Genomic DNA, 23,376 nt, shown 5'->3' on the forward strand with positions numbered 1-23,376 from the left:
TGCAACACTGCTGCATAATCGTATCTGCAATGCAAGCAGGTTAAGAAGGAAAAGATCTGGATTACTATAAAGGGTTCAAAAAGACAAACCTTGTCTGGAATTAATTCATCAACTACATCCATAATTTCCTCTCTCTCATCCTCTGTTCTCTGCTTTGCTTTAAGCCATTCTTTAATCATTAGCCCATTTCTAGGTCACCAGCCCTTCAAAGCATTATTCAGAAACAGGAAGATTCTTCAGTCTTGGCAGGGCCTTTCTGGTTAGGTGAGGAGGGAAGAAGAGGGAGAGAGGGCCTGTGGGTGCTCCACTGCAGCAGCCTGTGCTTGGATAATTAACATTAACAAGCACTGGGAGTTGGCGGAAGCAAGCAAAGCCAGAAGCCAACAACCATGGATGCTCCTCTGTGATAGGGCCTTATCTTGCTTTAACATATAAATACACACAAATTAACTGTAAATCCAATCCAGCGGCCAGTCACCTCCTCACAGTGTGATGAGTGCTGGGATTGAAATAACAGGTCAAGAAGTACTAAGAGATAAAGGAAATCCTTGTCTTGAGGTGAAGTTGTAGACATATAAGTAATTTCCTCTTCAACTTTGTGTGTATGTGTGTGTGACCAGAGAAGCGCCGGGAGACTGTTTAGAGGAGAAAGGTGTTTTGTGTAATTTCCTCTGTCTAAACAGGAACCTTGTGGTCTGCCTGTGTGTGTGTGTATTTCTGTGGCTATACATTGCGAGTACCAGTTAGAGTTTTAGAACATAAAAGTGCAGACATTTTGACCAGACCCCACTTTGATGTGCTAACAAATATCTGAGGGTTCAGACTTAGCTTTGGGGTTAGAATCAGGCTTAGGTTTAGGCTATGGTTAGGGTTAGGGTTGGGGTCAGACACCATTGTGATGATTAAATAGTATGGATCTAGGTTATATATTAAGTCAATGAACACCTCACAAAGATATAGAGGTGTGTGTGTGTGTGTGTGTGTATATGGTGCTGTACATTTTTGGTCTTGGACAATGTAATGTCAGCAGCACTGAACCCCACCTGCAAACTGCTGCAGTCTGTTCATGTGCACACCTAGAGTACTTGTTTTATTATACCTGTGGGGGCCTTGTTTTAGTTTAGACAGTCAGCAAGCCTTACCAGAGCCTAAAAGTAAGCTCACTGAATAAAATATTATTTTCATTGGGGTAGAAACTTGGATTCTCTCAATCTTCCTGAAAGTTGACAATGACCTGCTAAACACAGTGATTAACAACACATAATGTGGGTTGGTGGCATACCTCCTGGGGAAGCTCTAGTTTAGAGCGGTCAGTGCCCTCCTTTGACTGCAGGCCCATCAGGTAGGGAACTGGAGCATCCAGGAAGTGGAGGAGGGAGGCTGGCAATATAGGAACATAGACGTGCTGCCATTGGAAGGGAAATAGCAAGGTTGTGATGCCCTCTGCAACCGTCATTAACCGCTGGTAGTCTGACAAAAGGAGGGAGAATTATTATAGTTGGGCTAAAATGACAATATTTACATTTTGTAATTTTATCTCGTCAGGACCAGAAACACACACACTTTTTTCGATCTGACAAACTATGGAGGGAAGAAACATGTTATCGCTCGCCTCCAGCCTGAGGAAATCTTCATCAAAGGTCAAAACATTTAACTTTAACCTAATGTCTGACAGCCCTGAGTCATCAGCCTGATTTGATCACAGTCAAACAGTGAAACAATTCAAATTTAAAGGTCATCACAGCTATCGTACTTGACTGATTTTGACAAAGTAAGGAAGTGATCCAACTGCAGTTTCTGGGTTTTGCAGTCTAATGAGCTGAATTCTTAAAAGTTAAACTTTTAATGCCAGATGTACATTTATGTAACTATGTTTTAGTGCACTAGTCAATTGCCTATTTATTGCGCTAGTAAGTATTTGTGGCAGTAGGATTATATATACAGTGGGTGTATGTATGTGTGTGTGTGTGTGTGTGTGTGTGTGTGTTTGTGTTAGGTGATGGTAAAGTTTTTGGACAATAATGTGGCTCTGTGGAAGTGGTTTTCTGAGCTCAGTGACCAAACCTAAATCAGTCTGAGATGACTCACTCTGGGTAAGAAGACTACAGCATTTCACCAGATTAACTTTTAATACAACATGTGCTGTAAATGTAATTCCTATTTTGCAATTGGCAAAGCAGGAACAAAGGAGGTGCTTAGTATGCATTGACGCATATAGATTCGAGATGTTAACTGTGCTTAAAAATAAAATGGTAATGTGTTTTCAATGATCTGTACAATGATGTAAAGGTGATTTTGTTGCACTACCCAGACTCCTGAACGGAGCAGAGGGGTTGGGGAAAGACAGAGGCTTAAGAAATACATAGATTACTGTGCCAAAGGGACATAATAAAAGTTATGTTAACAAAATAAAATTAAATCTGAGAGTGAGTTACAACTAAAAACAGGAGGAACAATAACTGATACAATCTTTTCATGGTTATGCATGTGTGAATGTGTGTCTGAGTGTTTTGCCTCTCCTGTTCCCTAAAGCAGATTAAGGCCAGTGGTTGTAGTCTGGCTACAGTATTGAGCTTCACAGCAGTTGTCAGATGTTATTATGATGGCCTGACTGAAGAGTGCATGATAAAAACCTGAATGAGTTATACCATAACATTAGGCTAATGCTCTCTTCTTCTATCATCCCTCCCCACCTTTGTTATTTCCTTTCATTCCCCATAGTTCAGTCTGTGCCCTCCTGTCTGTATGTGCACATATGGAATGCATTAAGCTTTTCAACCTCAGAGACACACACGCACACACACACACACACACGCACACACGCACAAGCATGCGTATGCACACACACAAAGTGTGTCAGGTTTGTGTGTAGTGTTATATAAATTCATTACCATCTCTATGTATATTTGCACACACTGCACTATGTGTCTGAATGATTGTCAGTGCTTGTAAAAGGCCAAAGCACAAAAGTATCACTGTCATTAGGATCGTGGCTGTGTGGAGCAGAGAAATGAATGGTTTTCATTTGTTATTGAGAGGCCACTGCAGAGCCTCAGGGATGATCTCAATGAAGGAGCAAGCTGTGACAAGAAAACACAAAGCATGAGTGATTTGTTCTGTGGGATAACGAAATTCCAAGATCCTTTACGCAACTTCCACTTTTTTGCATTTGTAGCTATACTGCCTGTACTCGCTTTATCTCTCAAGCCTGAACAGGTTCAAAGTTTCTCCCACACACACCCATTATGGGACACAGAGCGAGGGAGTCTAACTACAACACTCATGTTTCTTTTTCAATTTACAGCAAATCCCTTCCTACCTTTCCCCTATTCACACTCATGTCAGATGAGAATAAGTTTACCCTCTGTCTCAACTGGCTTTATTAAAACTTGCTGTTATAACCAAATAGGGTTGGAAAAGTGCGTCCCCTAAGCAATATTCTTTTACACCTCATGAAATTCACCCACTTTCATTTCCTCACACTGAAACACATCAAAGCTCACACAGCGAGGCATCATGGGGAGTAACAAGCAGACATGAAGGATTCTAATAGTGTGATTTTATCTTCTCCTTATGCTGAACTAAGTTGAACCAACTCATCATTTTAGTTACAGATAGAAATTCTGGCTGATTCATCTTTGGTGATATTTGCTGCCAAAGAAACGTCTCTTGAAATTCTACTAGTACAGTCATCTGTGATAAGTGAGGGAGCATGTAATCATTTAAAAAGAAACTAATTCTGATGCAGCAGAGCCTAGTGCTGCAGAAAACCCAGGCAGAGATGTGGCCCAGGGATGCTGTGTGCTTTTGAAAAACAGGAAGGGACATGTCGAGTCATTATGAAACTGTAACACTGCATCAGGGACTGATAAATGCTGGCAGCTCAGTCTCTCAACAGAAGATGCAAGCATTCAATGGTAAACAGCTGACTAAGATGGTAAGCATCATAAAAGAGTCAAAAAATTAGTGTATGGAAGGAAGAAATTGAAAAAGAGGCTTGTACAAGTGTTGTCAGCTACTGGTTAACTGATCTGAGAAAAAAACACACAAAATATCATGAACAGAACATCAAAATGCTGGAAACAGAAAATGACTTAAACCAAGTCTTTAGGTAAAAGGCATTCCTGTTAGAATTTACACAGAGATCTATTGCCTCTAACTGGCTGCTAGGACCCCTGACAGGACATAAACTACAGCTAAGCTGATTACCATGAAATGACATTTGTGCGTACCCCATGACTGGAGGAGACACATGCTACTTTCTAACCCTACCTGTCACAGCTCAATGTGTATTGTCTCTTCCTGTCAAGGTGTAATAGCTTGCTGAGTGATTAGGTACAGTAGAGCGTGGGAACATTCCCTGGATTTTTCCTGAACTGCCTCCAGCCAAAAAAAGCTCTGTGCAGGATTGTCTTCGTCCTAACTGCAGAAAAAATTAGGGCTTGTTTGGAAAGAAATGTCACAATGTTAAGAGTCTAGGCTAAATGTAACCTATAAATGACACTTGAACAAAGCTGTAACACTTTATACTTGAGTGAAGTCTAGTTTTCTAATCATCTTCCTCTAGGAGATGTCAAAAGAAATGACCACATTCTTATGAAATTGAAAATGACACTTATTAAGTTTCCGGGAAAATCAGCATGCATCACACAGCAAAAGGCATTTAATGAGCTAATACTGAGCACAGAAAATACTGTTGCTAATTCTCAATTTGGAACCATTAAACCACTGTCAAAGCCAGAGCAAGATAAAGTTGTAAGGAAGGTTATAGTCTCTTCACTGCTTCCAGATTTGTCTTTTTAGTGGAAGCCTGAGCTTCATATATTTCAGACACCATGTATCATGATTTATTTACTAAGTCTGATTCTGATTTCTTTTTTCAATAAATTCACCAGTGTTTCTACCTCATCCAAGCTTAGAAGCTTTTTTCCTCACATACTCACTTAGTTTCATTGTGCAAGTTGAATATTCGCAACAATACAGGTAGATTATTTACCTAAATGTTGACTCACTCTTATTCTACAATTCTTATTCAGCTGCTTTTTCAAAGAAAATCAGTGCCTGTGTGCCATAGGACTAATTTTAGACAAGAACATTTATAAGTTCTATATGTATATGACAATGTCCCAAATTTTCAGTTTTAGTGCACTTAACATTGCACTGTAATCTAAACACAATCTGTCCAGAAGCTGCTTTCTAATCTTGCCCTGAGCCACTGTGCCGCAGAAGAATACTGAGTGTTACAACCATCCAATCAGATTAGAGCATCTAATCTGCAACTCGTTTGGTGTCATTACAAAACTGTGGGTCCAGGGCAGAGCTGGATACAATGCCACCACTGAGCCTCACATTCAAATTTTCCCACTGGTCATTCATGATATTGCAACGAAAATCCTTGTGAAGGAATAATACATCCATGGTGCTGAGACACACCATTTCACACAACACCTAGACACAGCCTAGTTCTCCATAAGGATGGATGAAAACATGTGAAACTCATGAACTCTCAGAATCTGGAAATTAATATTTGAGTCATGAAAATAACCACTCAGTTTCTCAGAAGAAAAAGAAACACTATAACTGCTACACTAATAAAAACAATGAAAATAAATTAAGATGCAAGTCACTCCTGTTCTGTAGTCTTCTAAAATTAATGTGGAATCCAAACAGTACGGCAATTCAGTAATAGTATGACACATTTTTCTTTACCACGAGAGAAGTATGACACCATTCCCATGTGTGTGTGTGTTCAGTTGTGAGCTGAAGTCAGGAAGTTATTAGTTTACTTTAGCATAAATACTGGAAACAGGGGAAACAGCCTAGTTTGACAGAAGTGTTTCTTTAGTTTATATTCAAAACGTCACTGGAACTGTATGAAGTCCCCACTGCTTCACACAACCCACAAGCCCGGGTCCTAAGAAGCCCTCCATCAATAGACTGAATGACTACAGACCTGTCATCCTGACATCTGTGGCCATGAAGTCCTTTGAGAGACTGGTGCTGAGCCACCTGAAGGACATCACATGCAACGAAAGCAGAACCACATCCAGCACTTGGTCAATCAGCACAGGAGCCCCCCAGGGATGTATATTCTCCCCCCACTCTTCTCCCTCTACACCAATAACTGCACCTTAGGGGACCTCTCTGTTTAAGTCCTGAAGTTTGTAGACAGCACAATGGTAACGATAGTGAACTGCTGTGACAATAATATTGAGAACCACTAGACCGGAATCAAATTCCTTGTGTCCAACATATACATGGCAATAAAGCCAATTCTGATTCTGATTACAGTATCAGTAAACCTTACAAAGGATGCTTATCCAAATACGAGACCCCTGGGACCAGAATATAAACACATAGAACATGCAAGCATTAGAGAAACATACAAATAATTTAAAGTCCATCACAGTGTAACATTTGCACAACCACTCACAGTCATTTGATCAGTCTTACTTACAGAAGGTTTGTATTCAGTCGAGGCCTCGCTTTGCAACCCCACAAGAATGAAACTAACCATGTGTGAATATATTACCCACTAAAATGATTCAGAGAGACCCCTCTCTGAAATATAAAACATCTATGTAATTTTTTTTTTCTGGCAAAAAACTCGCAGGAATGGTCCCACTGGGATAACAGGTTGTTTGCTGGCAGGCTAACAATGTCAAGAATGGAGGATTTTTAAACTAGTAAACAGGTTTTTTGCCAAGTGTTGGCAGGCTAACTTGTGACCTGTCACTTGTAGAGGGTGAAATGTCTTGAATACCATGTCCCATGGGAAACACACATATATATTCCAAAAAATAAAGTAATGAAAAAATATTTTCTGGTTTTAGTCAGTGTTATTAGAGATGTCTAGAACTCTTAATGCTCAGTCGTCATGTTTTTGGGCTGTACTTCTTTATGTTTGCCTGTTTGGTCTAGTATTTCTTTAAGAGTAGTGAAATGATTAAACCGTTTCACCTTTAGTAACTATTTTGCACCACAGGAAAAGTGACTCTTACAGACTCTGCATGCTGCAACATACTGGAGAGAAGGTTTTATTTTGGGGTTTTGGATGTGGTCTGTGCGCTAATCTTTTCTATTTATGTGACTCATCCTGCTCAGAAGATAAATAAACAGGCTGCAGCGAATGTGCTGCAAGAGGCAGAGTCAATGTGAAAGAGAGTGGGACATGTAGGACAAAAAGTGATCTCAGAGCACGAAGTAGTTCAAAGTTGCTTTTCAGTATGGTGGGGTGCAACCAACACACTCATGACAGAGTCTCATTGTAACCTACAAGGAGGAAAATCTGTAAATCTCAGTCTACCATGTAGCTGCAGTTTTGGAGGGCTTTAGAGATCTTTGTATTGATTTAATATCATGTCCTCAATTTTTAAAAATTTGTGTGTAAAAAAAAACAAAAAAAAAAACAGGTCACTACCATGTGTATACATTTTCCTACCTTCTACCTAGTACATGAGACACTACATTTAAGCAAAACACCTCCAGTGTAAAATCAAACCACACCACCAAAATATCTTGGAAATGTATATACATTTTCATAATTAGCATTATTAGTAACAATTTCATCATTAAAATTACTGCAAAACAACCTCTTTCTCATGTTGTTTTTACCAATCTGTTAATGACTATTAATTCTTGTAATTAATTATTCCTTCATGAGTAAAAAAAGAAATAAGGTAAAGTGTAGCATGACTTCTTGTCATTTTATTGAATTTGTCTTCCCTCTGTGGCTGTGCGTTACTGATGACAAGATGACTAAGATGACATCACCAAATCTGTCCAGTCAGTGATACCTGTCAGTCTGCATGGCTAATAGGTCAGTGAAAAAGAAATGGACCAGAACTAAAAAGCAATAATGTATCATTGTTCCCCTAGGTCAAATTAAAATAGAGGCATCAAAGTGAATGAAATACTAAAATGGGATTTTGTCATGGCTGCAGTTATGTCAAGTAAATCATTTAGATTTATCATTTTACATACATTACCCAGTGACTCTGACATTACCTTTATGTGTAAGTGGCCTTACCCTGGGAGTAGAGAAGGATCTGCATCTCTAGCAGGGTGCAGGTGAACACCTGGACTAGATTCTCCACCCCGAGCAGACTGAAGGCCTCTGCGAGAGGGAAGTCAGCCAACGGCAGCTCCCCCAGCCCAGGCCTCTGGCACACTATGGGCTCGTATACACTGTGAAACTTGAGTGAGCGGCCTGGAGCAGGCAGTGGCACTTCATACAGGATGTTGTGAATGTAGCTCTCCAGAGGTAGAGGGGGGGCAGTGGCTGCTGTAACAGCCTTGTGTAGCTGAGACAGGAAGCGGCGGCAGGCGTGCATGAAGGGCATGGGGGTTATCAGACACAAAGCTTTGGACACATAAAGGGTGTCCCGCGATGTATCATAGCTGCCTGCTGCACGACATGATGACAGGGATGATGAGGAGGTAGGGGAGTCGACCTCGTCTAAACTGCTGGCGAGAGAATCCATGCTGGAGGAGGAGGAGGAGGAAGGGGGGTTGTCGGAGGCATGTTCTGCATTGTGCATCTGGTACAGAGTCTGCATGGCAGAGCAGATCTGTGGACTGGTCACCTCCTCGTAGAAGGTGTGGACAAAACCATAAGTCCGAGAGCCGTCCTCCTTGGTGATGATAAAAGAGTGGAACTGCGGTTGACGCTGGTCTGCCTGTGTCCGGAATGACAGACCTTTAGGCATACACAGCTACAGAGAGAAGGGAGGGAAAAGGCAGTCAAAAGGCAGTCAAAATAATTTGTGAAACTCCTGGTTTGGATAACCATTATAAACATGGCCAGGTTCAACCAATCACCATCTTGACATCTGTATATGTCAACTTGGGCTCTCTGGGCCCAGCTTGGCCAATCAAGTATTTGTATTAAAAGTATTAAAAAAAACATACAGATATTAGACATCAGTTGCAGTTTAAACAATGCGGTATTGCCAGCATATGTACGTGTGTGTAGCTTTCCCAGCCAGCCTACACCAAACACACATAAGCCTTTGATGTAAACAGCCAATCAGCAGCAGCCGGCAATAAATCTAACTTATTAACCTCATTATGTTGATCTGGCTGCTGAGATCTGAACAGGAATTAACTGAAGACACACAAACAAACATGCATTCAATTGTGAAAGTGCTTACTCTTTAACAAATGCACACATTAAATTAACAAACATTAAATTGACATGGATCTTTTCTGCTAACATAAACATTTGATTCTGATGTTGTGTTCTCTTTTATTCACAGAGAACAAGTGAAGCGCACACATACACGCACACAGGCCTGGTGACCTGATTGGATTATGCATCAGTTGTGTGTCCCTGTGACTAGCGCTGACAGATCATAACTCCTCCACAGCCACCCTGCATCTGACATGAGTCATCATCATGACCACATTCTTTGTTTCATCTCTAACATAATTACATTTCATATGTTTCACCTTTCAGCCACCCTGGAGTCAGGAAGGTAAATGAATCAAACAAAGCACCATAATAACATTTTGTAAGCATTGGCAAGCCAAATAAATATTGTCTTGAGCCACGTTCAGAATCGCAGAAAAACATTAGAGAGAAGTAACAATATCACAGACCAGAAATGTTCAAAGACATATATATGTGTCCTCCGTGATGCAGGAATCACTCCTCAAAGCAACCTAAATCAAGTGTTCCTGTTGATATGAAAAGAAATCAGGACAACAGGAGCAGAGGCAGTGCAGATGGTTTATTGTGTACAGTGCAGGAAATCATCTGAGGCCTTTGTTGAACAGTGAGAAGCTTTCATGATGTGGTTTTTCCTGAGTTCCGGTTTGGATTTTGATTTTGTCTGCACTTGGGTCCCGCACTGCTTCTTCATCACATAACAGAAGCGTTAGCTGTATCTGCATTTAGATGGCGCTGTCAATGGAAATGTGGCCCAATTAAACAAAAAAAAAAAAAAAAAAGAAAGGAGATGATGTTTATCTGTGATGGACTGGTGACCTGTCCAGGGTGTACCCCTGCCTTTCACCCAAAGAGAGCTGGGATAGGCTCCAGCAGATCCCCATGACCCTGGTTAAGGAATAAGAGGGTATAGATAATGGATGGATGGAGATGATGTTCATATTTATGATTGTGTTATGGGTGTGCTGAAAGCCACGGATTTCAGTAGGGGGTGCGTGGAAGTATTTGTTTGGACACATAGTAGATAGTAGACATTCCAGCAGAAATATTTTGCAAGAAAATGGGTATAGTCGGGTAGAGAGAAGGCTAAAATTACTCTTATGGAAAATCCACAGTGATGAAAGGATGTAAACAAAAGATGTGGTAACAGTTAATGATCTGACTAGAAATGGACAATGGAAACAGATAGGGTGGAGATGGTAGTAGCAAACTAACTGATTGGGCAATGTTGTGTGATATTGTTCTGAAAATAACTGGAGGCTGTGAACTGGAGTTGCTTTCAAGTGTCAAATACCAATTACAACTATCAAACTGATTATATCTGATGCTAAAGAAGGAGTTAATCTGATAATAATAAAGCAGAATCTGAACTTGTGAGGAGCATGTTTTGTATAATATCTTTGCAGATTTACTGAAATCCAAGTTGTGACTATGGGAATAGTCACAGCTTTGACCTAAATTACAGTGGAGAAAAAAAATTATCATCTGTTCATGTCTGAATTATTTATTAATGTATGCATGTAGTATTTGTCTACCTCCCTAATTAGAGAAACTGTACATCTACATTTATGTAATTATGTGGCCAATAGACAAATAAGCAAGTACCTAGATGCAAGATATAATGTGTGTGTGTGTGTGTGTGTGTGTGTGTGTGTGTGTGTGTGTGTGTGTGTGTGTGTGTGTGTGTAGAGAGTTGGGAACAAAGGTTGGCCTGCAGGAGACTCCAGACAGAAAGACGAATGCTGCAGTTTCCACATGTATCTCAGCTGACAGCTCGCAATCACCTGGGTATCAGTTTTCAGTTACTGCATGGCTGCATAATGGTCTCTTTCTAAGCCAACGTAAGGCGAGAACTATGAATGAATTATTCAGCAATGGTGATGCCAGGGCAGGTGGAAAAATAGAAGGTGACCTTCCATCGCAAGAGCCCAACACCACATGCACACACACACACACACACACGCACACACACACGCGCACACACACACACACTGCAGAACATGTTGAACACAACCTCATTAAACAACCACATTTTTGAAAAGATAATTTGATGCCTTTTCATGGTTCTTCTCTTCAGGATGCCCTGCAGCCATACCATCCTGCAAGCACCAAATTCCATCTGATGTCAGACAATCAGTCTAGTTAGTACTTGGATAAGAGACTACCTGGGAATACCAGATGCCGTAGGCTTTTAGGAACATCCTGTCTCAAAATGACAGAAAAACTAGTCCATGCATTTGTTACTGGCTAGATTACTGTAACTCATTACTATCTGGATGTCCCAGTATCTCCATAAAAAGCCTCCAGTTAATCCAGAATGCTGCAGCCAGAGTCCTGACAGGAACTAGCAAGAGAGATCATATTTCTCCTATATTGGCTTCTCTTCATTGGCTCCCTGTAAAATCCAGAAAATAATTTAAAATCCTTCTTCTCACATACAAATCCCTTCATGATCAAGCTCCTTCATACCTCAAAGACCTCATAGTACCATATTATCCCAATAGAGCACTTCACTCTCAGAGTGCAGGTCTACTTGTGGTTCCCAGAGTTTCCAAAAGCAGAATGGGAGGCAGAGCCTTTAGCTATCAAGCTCCTCTCCTGTGGAACCAGCTCCCAGTCTGGGTTCAGGAGGCAGACACTCTCTGTACTTGGCTAGACTTAAAACCTTCCTTTTTGACAAAGTGTATAGTTAGGGCTGGCTTCAGGCAACACTGAATCATCCCTTAGTTATGCTGCTATACGCCTGGACTGCCTGAGGACTCTCCATCCAGCCTCGAGCTCCCTTAAACTCTACACCACCAGGAAGTCGCAACTTTCCTGTTTAACTATACATTAAATTTGACTGTTGTTTTTGTATGTTTTAATAAGCTTTACTTTATTATAGGAGAACAGCAGAAAAATATACTTAAAATCCCGATTTCATATCAAAGAGTGGGCTTGCTTCTATCATGTTATTTCCACCTACCATGTTAACAGCATCCTGGTCAAAGGGGTTCCCGATCACATTCTCAGGGTAGTGTGCCAGAACCTTGGACTTGAATGTTCTTTTCAGGGGACTCTGCTCAAAGTTTTCCCCTAGGTAGATAAGAAGACAGAAAAACAGGTGACTGGTATGAAACTTTAATACATCTGTTAAGTGTATTATTTTTGTGGTACTGTTGGCTGTTTCTGGTATAAAAGATGAGGGAAGCAAAAGAAAACCTCTGTGCTCATGTTCAATAAATGACTCTCTGGATGGAGCTTTTCACTGATGGCCACTCTGACTGCATGCATGAAATTCCTCTGTCAGCAGCTGGGCTGCTCTATGTTTCCCCCATCCCCCATATCAACCCTCAATCACATCACACTAATAAGACTCAGAATTCTCATTGTGCATATGAAACCAATTAGAAATGTTTCTTTGTCCTCTTAGGTACTTCTTCATCAGGTGGCACCCTAGGCGACTGTCTAGCTCACTAATGCTGAAACTGTCTTCTTCTAATGTGATTTCATGTGTGTGTGTGGGACAGTTGCCACAGCAGCATAGTAGAGCCAAACTGTAGCTAATGCAGGAAAGACATGTTGGTAGTCACAACTGTGCAACAGCTGATCAGCCGACAACAGCTGCATATAGTGCCTGCTTTCTCATTCACTAGAAGTACAAGTGATTCCTACACAGGGGTAGACAGTAACAAAGTAAATTTACTTTAGTACAGAACTTACATACAGTTTTTCAGAATTTGTACTTGTACTGGAGTAGTATTTTTTGGGGAAACATTACTTTTACTTCACTACATTTGAAAGATAAATATAGTACTCTTTACTCCACTACATTTCTAGTTTTTGTAATGTAAACAGACGAATATTCAATATTAACAAAACATGTTAAGTACTAACTTTGCTTAGACTTCCTGCAGCAAATAAAAAGGTTATGTTTGATTTCATTGAAACTGTGCCACCTCTGTTTTTAAATGCTAGTGGTTTCTTCTGAAAAGTGATGTAAAATAACACTGGTGCTTTTTTTTTTTAATTCACTATACAGTATTCATTCATACAGTATTCACTATACTCCACAGTATTTTGTATAGCGGCACATCCTGGTGGTAGCTTGCTATTTAATCATTTACTAATTTTCACTGCTACTTTTAGAATTGACTTTAGACCTAGTTCTCTCCCTGAGGGGTCAGACGAGAGATCCTCAAGCGGAGGAGTTTAAGTATCTTGGGATCTTGTTCAAGAGTGAGGGAAGGATAGAATGTGAGATTGACAGACAGATTTGTCAGAAGCAGCAATGTGATCAATGTACTGGTCTGTTGTCGATTTACTGGTCAATCTACGTTCCAACCCTCACTTACAAGCTTTGGGTCATGACCAAAAGGACAACATCTCCAATAAAACTGGCTGAAATGAGATTTCTTCGCAGAGTGGCTGGGTGCTCCCTTAGAGATAGGGTGAGGAGCTTGGGCACCCGGGAGGAGCTCGGAGTAAAGCTGCTGCTCCTCCACATCAAGAGGAGTCAGCTGAGGTGGATCAGGCATGTCTCCTGGATGCCTCCCTGTGGAGGTGTTCCGGGAATACCCTAATCGGAAGAGGCCCCGGGACATGCTGGAGGGACTATATATCTCTGGCCTGGGAACGCCTCAGTGTCCCCCTGGAAGAGATGGAGGAAGTGACAAGGGAGAAGGATGTCCCTGCTTACTGAATGAGCTACTGCCTCCATGACCTGTGGCCCCGGATAAGCGGAAGAAAATTGGATGGATGGATTAGACCTTGTTCAGTACTCATTTACCATTGCTACCTTCAGTCTTTGTTTAAATAATCCTGATTTTAACATGGTTTCATCTCAGTTCAGACTTGGATTAGACCTGGTTTAGTTCTAGTTTACACCTGTTTTAGACTTTTAGGCCCTGTTTGATCCATTAATTGATTTACACTAAAAGTTTCATATTTACTGATTCTGTACAAATACATCTCTAGTTACTCTAAACTATATGTAATCAATCCAGTGAAGTACTACAAAAACTGCAAATAATAACTACAGTGAGATTCTTGACTGCACCATTTTTTTAAAGTACATACTGTACACATACAGTACTTTAACTCAAGTAATATTTTGATTGAGCAACTTTTACTTGTATTGGAGTAATATTTGACCAGAAGGATCTATACTTTGACTGAAGTAATGAAGTCCCATGTTCTCCATCTCTCCCTGTGTGTGCACCCCTGCACATAGCTACATTCACACCATTGCTATTGGTGACTGAGTAGGTTATATTGTTGCCTGATACATGTTAAAATTGGTCAAGATTACAGTGTCAGCAAAATCCTCTATCTGTAAAATGGATGGAAACGCTCATACAAAATTCTACAATGTTTGAGCTCATAAAAGAATTTCTCCTGTCTCATGAATATAGTTTATCATATTCAGCATTTCTGTATGTGGAAGACATTTCCCAGAACATTTGTGCTTTTGCTCCTAGAGCGCGATGATCCTGTGGGACACTGTCAATTTACAAAAGAAAAAGCTCAGTCTTGTGATGAAGTGTATCTGCTATTCATTATCGATGCCTGGATGTATGTTGCATTATCTCTTACCTGCTCTTTTTGATTTATGAGGAAGCAAAGGAACATGGACAGTCAGTGCTTTCAAACAATAAATGTGTCAGGAAAGGCATAATATATTGTGAAGCAATTTTATATGGTCAGCACAAAACTGTTCACAGTGTGGAGAAAATGTTAAAATAAAATCAAGAATCGTTGAATATCTTAACAGCCTTTGCATGAATTTCATGAACACACAGTCCACAAGGTCAGTCTTCTTCACAGTGAGGATCCCTTCATTTTCTATCTAACATCATCATCAGGTCAAAACATTAACATAGTCATTACATTGGTTTATTAGCTAGCATGCTAACAGTGCAGTTTCGTAGTGACACTGTGGGTTAATAATTCTCATCATTAATCCACACACCATTTCATTTGCTTTCAGTGACCAGATCTCAAGCTGTCCGAGGTATAACTGACAGATACAGTAGTTAAAAGGGAGTTTGGACAATTTTATGATTAGGAGGAGGTCAGAAGGTTACTGAAAATGGGTGCAGGATAAACAAGAGGCAGACTGATTGCACTGAATATTTAATCACTGATCTTTCCTTGGTGGGCCCTATCACTAAATCAATAAATGTTTTGTGTGAGGATTTGGCTAACACAGTGATTAGAATTGACAGACAGACATGCGCAAAGACAGAATTCATCTATTAGTTTTTACGATTTGTGATTTGTCAAAGGTGATCTAAGGCGTTTGAGGGATGGCTGCAGACTGCCCTAACCAATCAAAAAATAACATCAGAAAATGCAGTTTTTATTGGCTGAAAGCTGGTATACTCTCCACACTGAAGACGAGTCGCAAGTGTGGAGAAGCAGATTCAGTTTCTGACAGACAAGAACACAAGCGATAACAAGCAGGAGTATTTGTGTGCAATGCATAGATTTTTGGTGCCTATAAAGGAGGCCTTTTAGAGGCTCTGGCAGCCCCGATGCTGCTACTGTTGTTTCACAAACTTCATCTTCCCCACCTCCCCCTTCAGAAATAAATCCGTCTCCCCCCACCTCAGCCACCCAAATTCACGCCGTCGGTGGCAGCGAAATACTGGACCTAAATTTAAACGCACCGTCCCAGCCAGTATTAAATAGCTACACCAAACATACATTTGGGTCCATATTGCGGTCATTTAATGCTGGGTGGTACTGTTTGCATCCATCAGCATTTCTTCTGTAACTTCAATGTTGCTAACAAGAGAGATGTCATTTTTACCTTGTGTGGTTATAGCAATTGGAAGCATTGTGATGTGTGTTAAATAAATAAATAAATAATTGCCCACCCAGGATATCTGCCAGCCCACCGTTCCCACAGCAAGGGTTCCCCTGGGTTGAGGTGGTGCAAGCAGTAACACAAAGGGATCCTTAGACAGTAGAAGCGATGTCAATCTTACATAAGTAATTTTTCTGTGGGGAGAATAATTGTTTGTTTTTTTTCAATTAAGTTTCTCTAAAGAAATGTCTGGATGGTAACGCAAATAGATACTTTTATTGTATATGTTTCATACTGTAAACCAAGAGGCGTTATTGAATTAATGAGTTTTTTTTTAAAGTTTTTTCATATGTTTTTTTCCTTACAATGTGTACTGGCTTAAGTAGAGTAGTGTACATTAGATAGTAACTGTTGGTCCTGTCAAAGATTGGACACGGAGTAACTCACCTGTTCCCGACTATACTGAGGAGACAGTTTTGTGGATGTAGAGCCGGGGCTAAGCTAAAGGCTAAGAGACACAACAGAAGGTGGAGATACAAGCCTTTATGCCCCCTGTGCTCATGGGGAATGTTAACTCACTGCATAACAAGTGTGACGAGCTGGAGGCGCTTGTGAGGAACCAGCAGCTGTACAAGGAGTGCAGTTTGATATGTCTTTCTGAGTCCTGGTTGAACAACAACATACCGGACTCGTGTGGATATACCTGGCTCCACAGCTGTACAAGCAGACAGAGACCTAGGGACGAGTGAAAGGATGAAAGGTGGGGGACTTATCCTACTTTTCAATCAGAAATGGGTTAACCCCCGACATGTGACTGTGAAAGAGAGGGTCTGCTGTCCGGATATTGAACTGGTCTCAGTTGGTTTCCGCCAATACTATGTGCCAAGGGAGTTTACATACATAGTTGCCATTATTGTTTACATTCCACCGAAGGTGGCGCCTGCAACGGCGCGTACGTCATCCATGATGCCGTTGTTAGGATACAGACCCAGCACCCAAATAAATTCATTGCAATTACATTGTAAGCACGTCTCTGCCTGACTGTTTTTGTACAACATGTGGACTGTCCAACATGTGGAGAAAGGACATTAGATCTGTTCTATGCTAAAATCAAAGAAGCCTAGAGGGCTGTACTTCTTCCACCACTGGGTAGATCTGATCACAACATGGTCTATCTTCAGCCCACATATGGGCTTTGTTTCACAATCCTCTCAAGGCTGCGACACAACACACATGGAGTTCAAATATAGTATTAGGTTTCTGAAACAGCACCTTTTACTTTTCACTGAACCACAAATAAGTGGAAAAATGCAGGTCAAAAGACCTAATAATAAATGTCACAAAATACAGACGTGCATTATGTTTAAATACAATCAGTGGGTCATCATCTGCAAAGTGTGACATGCCTTTCTGTGTCCTCATGAGACCGATTTGTGGTCTTTCGGTGAGCTCAAGGTGCAATTTTAGAAATGCAAAACTCAGTGAGAATGTTTAGATGCTTGTCAGTGTCTGTCTTGATGATAGCCTTATCAGTGAAGTGGTAGCTTTGGTTTAGTGTTAGTGAGCAGCCAGCAGTTTGGATTCAAACCAAGCAACAGCATTTGCAGAGCAACAAACATTTACAGTAGACTTATGATGCCATAATTTAGATCTCAGTGGAGCTCCAGATGGTTTTTAGCCAAACAGAGACTACAGATATTTTATATTTTATAGTATTTCTATGTTAAAGTTAATGTAAGAGCTGCAGGACAATCTGAACTAATCTGAATAAAGTATCTATCTATTTATTTATACCCAGTTATTCCTAATTAGGGTCACGGGGATCTGCTGGAGCCTATCCCAGCTCTCTTTGGTGAAAGGCAGGGGTACAACCTGGACAGGTCACCAGTCCATCACATAGAGACAAACAACCTCACACACTCACACTCACTCCTATGGGCAATTTAGAATCACCAATCAACCTGACATACATGTTTTTGGACTGTGGGAGGAAACCGGAGTACTCGGAGTAAACCCACGCAAGCACAAACCTGCAAACTGACGGGTTGCGAACCCAGGCCCTTCCTGCTGTGAGGAAGTGCTAACTACTAATCGACTGTGCTGCTCCTAATCTAATGACATACTGGTATGTGAGGAGCTCACCCCACCGACGATTCCTGCTGGTCCTGAGACTCGAACCCGCAACTTTCGGGTTACAAGTCCTATCCATTAGGCCACGACTGCCCCCACGACTGTTCAGTTGCATATTGCAAAACAGCATGACTTGTAACGCAGGCCACAGAAGTTAGAGGTGCCAAATGAGAATGGTCACACACAAAAATAGTTACGTGGGACACAAACAGGTTAAAACATTTAAATAACAGTGAATCTTTTTCCAAGGTGTATGTGGAGAATGGCGAAGAAATGCAGGCATGAGAACAGTGTAGTGCTTTGTTATGAACAGTTTACCTGTGGCTGCGGTGCCTGGATCCCTGCCTTGGCGGTCGGCTTCTAGCCACTGGTACAAAGCTATGGATGAGCCACATACAGAAAAACATGGAACAAAAAACAAAGAAAAACAGCACAATGTCAAAACAAATATGCACAGAAAAGCAAATTAGAGAATGAGAATGAGTAAAGCATGAACATGACACATACAGGTGCATCTCAAAAAATTAGAATATTATCAAAAAGTTGATGTATTTCAGTAACTCAATACAGAAATGTTTAACTACTGAAAAGTATGAACATGTACAGCACTCAGTACTTGGTCGAGGCTCCTTTTGCATGAATTACTGCACCAAGGCGGCGTGGCATGGAGGCGATCAGTCTGTGGCACTGCTGAGGTATTATGGAAGCCCAGGTTACTCTGATAGCAGCCTTCAGCTCTTCTGCATTGGATCTGGTGTCTCGCATGTTCCTCTTCACAATACCCCATAGATTCTCTATAGGGTTTAGGTCAGGGTGAGTTTACTGGCCAATCAAGCACAGGGATACCCTGTGATGATCCTTAAACCAGGTATTGGTACTTCTGGCAGTGTGGGCAGTTGCCATGTTCTGTTGGAAAATGAAATCAGCATCTCCATAAAGCTGGTCAGCAGAACGAAGCATGAAGTGCTCTAAAACTTCCTGGTAGAGAGCTGCACTGACCTTGGACCTGATAAAACACAGTGGACCAACAGCAGCAGATAACATGTCTCACCAAACCACCACTGACTGTGGAAACTTTACACTGGACTTCAAGCAACTTGGATTTTGTGCCACTCCTCTCTTCCTCCAGACTCTGGGATCTTGATTTCCAAATGAAACGAAAAATTTACTTTCATCTGAATAGACCAGATTAGGAGAACACTGAGCAACAGTCCAGTCCTTTTTGTCCTTAGCCCAGGTAAGACGCTGTCTCTGGTTCAAGAGTGGCTTGACACAAGGAATGTGACAGTTGTAGCCCATGACCTGGATACGTCTGTGGATGGTGGCTCTTAAAGCACTGACTCCAGCTGCAGTACACTCCTTGTGAATCTTCCCCAAACTGTTGAATGGGCTTCGTTTCACAATCCCTCTCAAGGCTGCGGCTATCCCATTTGAGCACTGAGATATTGCAATATATAAAATCCAGTACTGATTATGCTGAACTGCTCAAATAAACAAATTTCATCATCATCATCATCCCTGTTGATTGCACACCTTTTTCTACCACATTTTTTTCTCCCATTCAATTTTCCATGAATGTGCTTGGATACAGCACTCTGAACAGCCAACTTCTTGAGCAATGACCTTTTGTGTCAACAGTCTTCCCCATGATAGTATGGCCTACTGAACCACACTGGGACCATTTAAAGGCTCAGGAAACCTTTGTAGGTGTTTTAAGTTAATTATCTGAGTAGAGTGTGACACTATGAGTCTCCAATTTTGAACTTTTTCACAATATTCTAATTTTCTGAGATACAAAATTTTGAGTTTTCATTAGCTGTGAGTTATAATAATCAAAATTAAAATAAATAAACACGAAATATATGAGTCTGTGCATAATGAATCTATATGAGTTTCACTTTTTGAATTGAGTTACTGAAATAAATCAACTTTTTTGATGATATTCTCATTTATTGAAATGCATCTGATTATTATCAAAATTACAACAGAGCATGGCAGGAAATTTAAGACACAACACACATGGGGTTCAAATATAGTATTAGGTTTCTGAAACAGCACCTTTTACTTTTCACTGAACCACAAATAAGTGGAAAAATGCAGGTCAAAAGACCTAATAATAAATGTCACAAAATACAGACGTGCATTATGTTTAAATACAATCAGTGGGTCATCATCTGCAAAGTGTGACATGCCTTTCTGTGTCCTCATGAGACCGATTTGTGGTCTTTCGGTGAGCTCAAGGTGCAATTTTAGAAATGCAAAACTCAGTGAGAATGTTTAGATGCTTGTCAGTGTCTGTCTTGATGATAGCCTTATCAGTGAAGTGGTAGCTTTGGTTTAGTGTTAGTGAGCAGCCAGCAGTTTGGATTCAAACCAAGCAACAGCATTTGCAGAGCAACAAACATTTACAGTAGACTTATGATGCCATAATTTAGATCTCAGTGGAGCTCCAGATGGTTTTTAGCCAAACAGAGACTACAGAGATGGCAGGACAGATGTATAATGTGAATATGAATGTATGAATATATTGTATGATGGGTCAGTGGGCATTTGTAACACAGACTTTCTACTATTCATTTCTAATAGCAAATTGGAATTACGCCATTAATTATGACATCATTATGATGTGTAATTTCAGATTATTTTCTGTGACTTGACAAAGCCACTCAAGATGGTGACTGTCTGGGACTACTGATTTTGGTACAAAAAATGAGGGGCACTTTCCTTTAAGACAATACATATTTAGTTGACAGTAAACAGGTTCATGTTGTTTACCGCATATGTCTAGAACACAAACAAGCTGCAGTAACTGACCTGCTGATGGACAGGCTACGTAAGCACACAGACCAGACTAATCCCTGTGATGTGATCCACACACCAAAGATTAGAATCCATACACAGCTCAACTCCCAAGGAAAAGGAGGAGAATTTACACTAGGAAAACTGTTACAGTAGATGGTGTAAACTGGTGCCAGAGGAACAGCCTCCTCCTCAATGTCAGCAAGACAAAGGAGCTGATAGTGGATTTAGTACAAAGCAGGAGAGAAACTACCGGACTCCACTCATCAACGAGAGCCCAGTAGAGAGAGTGGACAGTTTCAAGTACCTCGGTGTCAACATCACGCAGGACCTGTCTTGGGCCTGTCACACCAACACCGTGGTGAAGAAAGCCCGGCAGCATCTCTACCACCTCAGGCGCCTGAGAGACTTTAGATTGCCCTCCAAGGTGCTCAGGAACTTTTACTCTTGCACCATAGAGAGCATCCTGACGGGAAACATCACGACCTGGTTCGGGAACAGCACCATGCAGGACAGACGAGCTCTACAGAGGGTGGTGCGATCAGCTGAGCGCATCATCCGCACAGAGCTCCCTGACCTGCACTCAATCTACACCAAGCGGTGCTGGACCAAGGCCAAGAAGATCGTGAAAGACCTCAGCCATCCCAACAATGGACTGTTCTCTCTATTGCGGTCAGAGAAGCACTTTCGCTGTCTGAAGACCAACACAGAGAGACTGAGGAGAAGCTTCTTCCCGCAGGCTATTCGGTCTCTGAACGAGAACACCACTTACACCTACCTTCTCTCTCGTACAACACTCTCCCCACTCACACACCACAACAACTGAACATTTGCACATGAGACTGGACATTGCACATTGCACTTTTGCACACTCAAGCACATAACACTGGACTCGTACATTTGCACACTACAACAGGGGAGCACTGGACATTGCACCCATTCATTCCCATTCTTTCCAATACTGTACATACTGTAAATTGTTTTTTATCCACATTGCAAATCTGTATATTTTTATTTTTATCTTATCTTATTGTATATTTGCAAACTTATAATTGCACTTGCAAATTCATTGTTTATTTTATGTTATATATTTGGCACATTTGTTATTGTTATTTTTTTATTATTATTTTTTTCTTTCTTATGCTTATTCTTGTGCTCTTATTTCTTTATGTGTACGTCAACTGAGGTCATGGGCAGTTGTGCAAGCATTTCACTACATATCATACTGTGTATGACTGTGTATGTGACAAATAAAAATTTGAATTTGAATTTGATGGACCTGTCTGGATATAGGTTTGAGAACAGTATTAAACACAGAACACGGGAAAAACAAATCCCTAATTCCGGCTAATTCTTCGCACAAATAAGTACAGGCATGTAACCGCCAGGTAAAATCTTCTCTGTTATAAAAAAAATAAATGTATTATGATGCAATAATGTTCGCACTTGCAGAAACATGATAGTGCACTGTGTGCACATCCAACATGCACACTGTTTTCTGCCCAATCTTAACTCATTGCCACACATACAAACACAACCATAGCAAAGGCTTGGATTTCAAGGTCATTTTGGTGACACATATTTTTATGTAACTGGTAAGTCCCTGAAAAAGACTAAGAAGTGCAGGTCCATGTCACTCTCTTTTACACACAAACAAACAACACATGGCTGTTCTCAAACTGCTGATCTATATAAGACATACACACACCTCCTACTAAATATTATGTAACTGTGGAACATTTATTAAGGCTGCCGTCTCTGCAATTTGCCCTTCCTCATCACTTTTCCATTCTGTCACAGTTTCTCCTCTATCATTTTTAACCTGCTCAGTGAATACTCTGTTTACATGCTCAGGTAATACTTTGGCCCACTATCTCAAACTGCCCTGTTAGATCTATTTACCCAAATATCCAGAGCTTTAGCTAAGTCAATGAAACAGTTGTTGGCATGAATAGATTTGTTTGAATTATTCTACACCAGAGATTTATTGATTTATCTTAGGTGCTTACACCCAAGGACCTGAAGCAGTGATTGACTGACAGTCTTACCAGTTATTCTGAAAGGAGGCATCACCCATTTCTAACGCTGGACAAGTCAGAAATGAAGGAACCGATTAGCTCCTTTGTGACAGGAATTATCTGTTTATTACATCACTGCACCTGTGTCTGTCCCGCAGGCTATGCTCTATCTTATCAGCACATTTTTCATTTATTTATAGAACTTTACAAAGAGAACTATGCACACACTGTAAAAATCACAAAAGTACAGATGTTGGACATTGTGGGAAATGTCACTAATCTTCCTGCTTCAAATGAGCTCTTGCACAAGCACACTCACACACACTGATTCCTGCAACGCAAAGACTGCACATAATCATTTTGGAATGACCAGAAATGGAATGAGACCAGTGAGTGGCAGTATTAAGCTGATAAGATACAAGTCTGCATAATGTTCTGTAGCTCCAAGTACCCTACCACACCATAGATAA

The 23,376-nt window shown here is 40.8% G+C and overlaps 1 protein-coding gene across 5 annotated transcripts in view; it reads right to left on the minus strand.

Annotated features, from left to right (window-relative positions):
- The window catches only part of dennd5b (DENN/MADD domain containing 5B), a 58,162-nt gene that overhangs the window by 15,912 nt on the left and 18,874 nt on the right, over positions 1-23,376 (minus strand). For 3 of the 5 annotated variants that reach the window (XM_026326911.1, XM_026326910.1, XM_033325050.1), the window contains exons 2-5: positions 18,408-18,467; positions 12,135-12,244; positions 8,030-8,714; positions 1,283-1,470 (exon numbers count right to left, since the gene is read on the minus strand). In XM_026326911.1, the coding sequence (XP_026182696.1) occupies positions 1,283-1,470; positions 8,030-8,714; positions 12,135-12,244; positions 18,408-18,467 (1,043 nt within the window). The remainder of the gene's footprint in view (positions 1-1,282; positions 1,471-8,029; positions 8,715-12,134; positions 12,245-18,407; positions 18,468-23,376) is intronic. The other 2 variants (XM_026326914.1, XM_026326913.1) reach the window with 1 other exon arrangement.

The sequence above is a fragment of the Mastacembelus armatus genome, chromosome 23, assembly GCF_900324485.2.
Source record: "Mastacembelus armatus chromosome 23, fMasArm1.2, whole genome shotgun sequence".
NCBI classification, from domain to species: Eukaryota; Metazoa; Chordata; class Actinopteri; order Synbranchiformes; family Mastacembelidae; genus Mastacembelus; species Mastacembelus armatus.